General features: G+C 50.7%; 1 protein-coding gene across 1 annotated transcript; it reads right to left on the bottom strand.

The window, feature by feature from the left end:
• Nucleotides 1-968: 968 nt before the first annotated feature.
• F4812DRAFT_75680 (fungal-specific transcription factor domain-containing protein) lies at nt 969-4,122 on the bottom strand. The gene is made up of 5 exons (XM_047939384.1): nt 3,754-4,122; nt 3,332-3,486; nt 3,045-3,252; nt 1,450-2,960; nt 969-1,402 (listed from the first exon to the last, which is right to left on the bottom strand). The coding sequence occupies exons 1-5, from the start codon at nt 4,031-4,033 to the stop codon at nt 1,400-1,402; spliced, it is 2,157 nt and encodes a 718-aa protein (XP_047788640.1). The 5' UTR covers nt 4,034-4,122; the 3' UTR covers nt 969-1,399.
• Between the last annotated feature and the right edge of the window lie 303 nt (nt 4,123-4,425).

Genomic DNA, 4,425 nt, shown 5'->3' on the forward strand with positions numbered 1-4,425 from the left:
CGCCCCCCCCCCCCCCCCCCCCCCCCCCCCCCCCCCCCCCCCCCGCCCCCCCCCCCCCCCCCGCCCCCCCCCCCACGGGGGTTTTGTTGTTTACACATACCGGAGTGAAATATGATGGCGAATATATCTTGGCATTAGGTATGTTTTAGTAAATAGAAAGCCATGGGTCGTATCGATGCAAATCGAGTACGCTTTCAAAAGCCCTGGCAGCTCCTTTTTTCCCCCTTCCTTTCCTTACAAATGAGTTCGCGCCGGACGTTACGTGCTATTACGTACAAAACACCCAAGCGAGCATTCCTTCTCTGGAGGCTCAACCGCTACGTTGCCCGTCATCACCCATCACCTCAGCGAATGTCTTTTCCCCTAGCGCCAAGTACATCCCCCTCCCTCTCTCTCAGGCCGAATGCAGCATTTCCGCGGGAAACACTTTCTCTTTTTGTCGAAATGTCTTCCTATTATCTTACTAGCATGTCCTCTGCTCCTTTTGACAAAAATCTCTTCTTGAACTCAACCAGAAAATTCATAAACCAACACTAATGGAAAAAAGAGAGGGCGTAGGTATATAAAACGACTTAAAGATAACTCTCACAGGGCTAACCAATAAGGGGCTTATGCGGGGTTCGCAATAATAACACCTACCCCGCGGATAGATCGTACTTTTTTCCCTAACTTCTCCACACCCTCCCTCCTAGGTACTCCTTTTGCTCCTATCTACATGGTAGTACATATCATGTAGTAGGTCAGCCCAGCCCAGGATCTTCTCTCACTTTGGAGAAAACAAAAGCTCCCTAGGTTAGGGATGGGATGCTACAAATCTGTAACCTTGACCAAAAAAAAAGCTTGATATATCCTTATCAAAGACGGATCGGAACCGTCCGATGACTTTTTTTTTAATACCCCTTAGATACAGCACGGCTATCACGGCTTTTGTGGTTTTATTTTATTTTATTTCATTTCATTTTCCAAGATTCCCACGGGACATCTAACAATGTAAGTTACTAGCAAAAAAGATGGATGTATTTCTACATTTTTGCAGGACACCGTTGCAAAGGTGGTTTAGTTACCTCTAGGTAGGTAAAATAAATAGTACACCGTAGTGGTATATACACACATATATATATATATCGAGTTTTCTCTAAAAGCTCTAATCCTAAGCATACTACCCCTCGCTGACGAAATCACGATGGATGGAAACCCCATCCGTGCGGACCAAGCAGCCCGGGGAAGTCTCCCGCCGTCTTCTCCGCCAGCCAAGCGTCGTGCGTTATCTGCATCGCGTTGTCGCGCACCGTGGGATCGAAGTAGCGCTATATAGTTGCCGTTCGCCGTTCATTAGCAAAGAGAAAACTCGACCGGCAGGCGTGGAAGAAGAGGAGAGAAGAGAAGAGAATAAATAAAGTCACTTGAAGTCATGAGAACAGCGAAAGGGGAAAAAAAAAGAGAACATACCCAGTCATAATCATTCGGTATCGTCCAAGGAGAATCCGATATACCATTTGCGTCTATAATATTTATATTCGTTGTACCTGCTGTCGCTGACGTTGCCGCGGCGCCGAAATCAGCAAAGTTCTCGATCGCAGGTTCGCTACCGCTGGACATAGTCGGGGGACCGCCGCTGCCGCTGCCGCCGTCACTATTAATCGACAAATACGCCATGTCGACCCCGGGGTGGTTGTTGTCGTCGTCGTCGGTGATGTGGAGCTTAGCCTCGATGCGCTGGATGATGGTGCGGACGACCTCCTCGGCCTTTCTGAACTCGGTCGCGTCGCCCGCCATGTCGCGCCAGATGGCGTGGGACCTGCGGAGCAGGTGCAGGAGCCTGACCTTGGTGTAGGGAGGCGACCGCTTGCATATCCAGCTCGGGCTGGTCGGCTGGTCCCAGTAGCTGTCGTTCTGGATCATGATGGACAGCACCATGTCCGCGAGCAGGAAGTCGTTTACGGCGACGAGCGCCGCCACGAACCACCCCGTCTGCTGCAGCATGCCGCCGGGCCGGGTGGCTTCGTGCATGGTATTCTGGAGGTCGAGGAGGGCTAGTGCCGCCTCGAAGCATATCCGGCGGGAGTAGTCGTGCTCCTCTTTTTGCACGGGGTCGGCGAGATACCGTCGGTGGAGAATACATCTGCTCTTCTGGTATATCGATGCGACGCCAAACCGCTGGATAATGTGGACGGGCGAGTCCATAACGCACTCCTTCATCGGCCTCATCTTCATAATTATAGGTATGCTGTTCCACGTCTCTTCGATGAGAGAGTCGAGCTTCATGACCTCGGCGTAGCTTGGAACCGTAAGGGCATGCGCTTGCCGGACGACTAAGGCGAACACACGGGTTACTTTTGCCTTGTTGATCGGGTAGGTAAGTGTTGTGAATTCCGTTTCGGGGCGGGGTGGGGGTAGCTCCTTGGTGTCCTTGTCAAAATCGGCGTCCGTCAGATGTGATGGCAACTCCGTGTCGGTCTCGATGCTGTGGATCATGCTAGGTAAACCTAGATTGTATGCAATTAGTAGTTCGATTTGGAGAGCAACGTTCCACAGGCGCCGTCGCATCTCGCCATCATATGGCGATATATTGGCCAATTTACTCGGATCGCGATGGAGTCCCATCTTTAGCATAAGTCGGATTAAGACGGATGTAAGTAGGTAGGAGTTCATGCGATTGTCACGGTTCGTCATGTAATCTGCTTCGACGTATAATAGGAATGCCTGAATCGTATAAAAGTTCGGTTGGGAATACTTTCCCCAGATAAGAGCCCACCCAGCAGCACCCCTATACTGCCTGAACCTATCCATGATTGGCGTAGGGGAGTCGTTCAATAGCTCATGCGGCGCGGAGAACGAAGAGAAAAACACGCCAAGTGCCAAAATCATGTAGAGGATGGCTATCCAGTTCAGGGGTGCTCCTTCGGGATCTTTACAGAACTCATTGTATTCTCTTAAGAATGTAGGAACGTGGACAAGGTCTATGTATAAGTATGAGCAGTGAAATAACGACAAAAGAGAGGGTTCGCTCGAGAACGGTCGAGCGACGGCTGGAGTAAACTTACGTTGAGCGGGACTATTAGAGTTGAAGTACCGATTAATCAGACGGTCAACAACAGGTTTCTCTGGCAGGACAGCCAGTAGTTCGGACTTATCCCTCGGCACGCCCCGTGAAAACATCAATAGTTCGGCCGGGCCGGTATTCTCATACGGGTCATAAACTTCGTCGCCCTCATCGAGAGGATCTTCGAAGTAGCTTTTGAGATCCTCGATCTATATAAGTAGTAGTAGTAGACTTGAGTCAGTAATCTCTCTTCTCTCTTGAGGTCGTTGAAGAAAGGAACACACTCACGTCCTCTAATATAGCCATGAAATGTGTGCCCCCGACGTAATTCGTAGCATTCTCGCCCTGGACGATGACGCCCCCTGCACTCTGCTCCTGTCCTGTCCTCTTATCCGGACGACTTATCGGCATTGTACCTTCCGTATCGATCATGCCGCGAACCACTGTGATGGCATCTTAGTGACATATGTACACCATTTGGGATGAATTATTTCCAGATGTGACATCCCCAGTAGATGGCGAGCTGGGTAGTAAAAGAGATATACGACATAAAAAAGGGTTTTTTTTTTTAAAAAAAAAAAGAAAAGAAAAAAGATTTAATTGACAAAAAAAAAAAGGAAAAGGGGGAATAAGATGGTCAGGTTTGTGTAAACAAGCCCCTAAATAGTATAGTATAGTATATAATAAATAGTAATAAGTACAATACTTACTCCCCTCGAGTCTCTTCAGACGTGCAGCCATGCTCTTAGCGGGCTTCTGCTTCTCGGGTTTCGGGGCGTAGAGGCAGCCTTCCGGCTTACCCTTTCGAATGCACTGGCCGCACGGCGTGGTACGGTCGCACTTAAGCTTAGAGTTGCGGCATGGCGCGCAGCTAAGCAGCACTCGCGTCCGCTTCGCGTGACCGTTACCGCTACCGATCCCACTACTACCGCTCCCGCTTGCTTCTACGGCGCCCGCTACTGATGTGCCGTTGGGGTTACCGGGTAGCATGTTGCTGAGCGGTAATTCTATATCCGGTATAAGGGTGGTTTGCTAGTACCTAATATAATATAACCAGTTTAGGAAGTATCTTTTGCTGTACGTAAGATGATTAGGTAGGTACCTAACGAAGGAAATTCAAAAGTTGAAAATCTCGCGATTCCGAGGTTACCTGGTAGCTTTGGGTTGATTACGATCCGGGGAATTTTGACCAACAAAGCAGCAGCAGGAGCAGCAGGGGGGCTAGGTGGGTAAACCGTCCGCGTTTACGGGCTTCGCATCCCCGGAGCGAATGAATGTTGTGGTTCTGGTTCTGGTTCTCGGGGGGGGGGGGGGGGGGGGGGGGGGGGGGGGGGGGGGGGGGGGGGGGCGCGGGGGCGGGGGGGGGGGGGGGGGCGCCGCAG

This window comes from Daldinia caldariorum, assembly GCF_022478825.1.
Source record: "Daldinia caldariorum strain CBS 122874 unplaced genomic scaffold F4812scaffold_12, whole genome shotgun sequence".
Classification (NCBI taxonomy): Eukaryota; Fungi; Ascomycota; class Sordariomycetes; order Xylariales; family Hypoxylaceae; genus Daldinia; species Daldinia caldariorum.

Bases quoted from the DNA above. Each gene is read 5' to 3' on its own strand.
- F4812DRAFT_75680 (XM_047939384.1), bottom strand. From the start codon at position 4,033: ATGCTACCCGGTAACCCCAACGGCACATCAGTAGCGGGCGCCGTAGAA. The intron at 3,253-3,331 runs GTGAGTGTGTTC...CTACTTATATAG, and splicing joins TCATGGCTATATTAGAGGAC to ATCGAGGATCTCAAAAGCTA. The intron at 2,961-3,044 runs GTAAGTTTACTC...ACTTATACATAG, and splicing joins CTCTAATAGTCCCGCTCAAC to ACCTTGTCCACGTTCCTACA.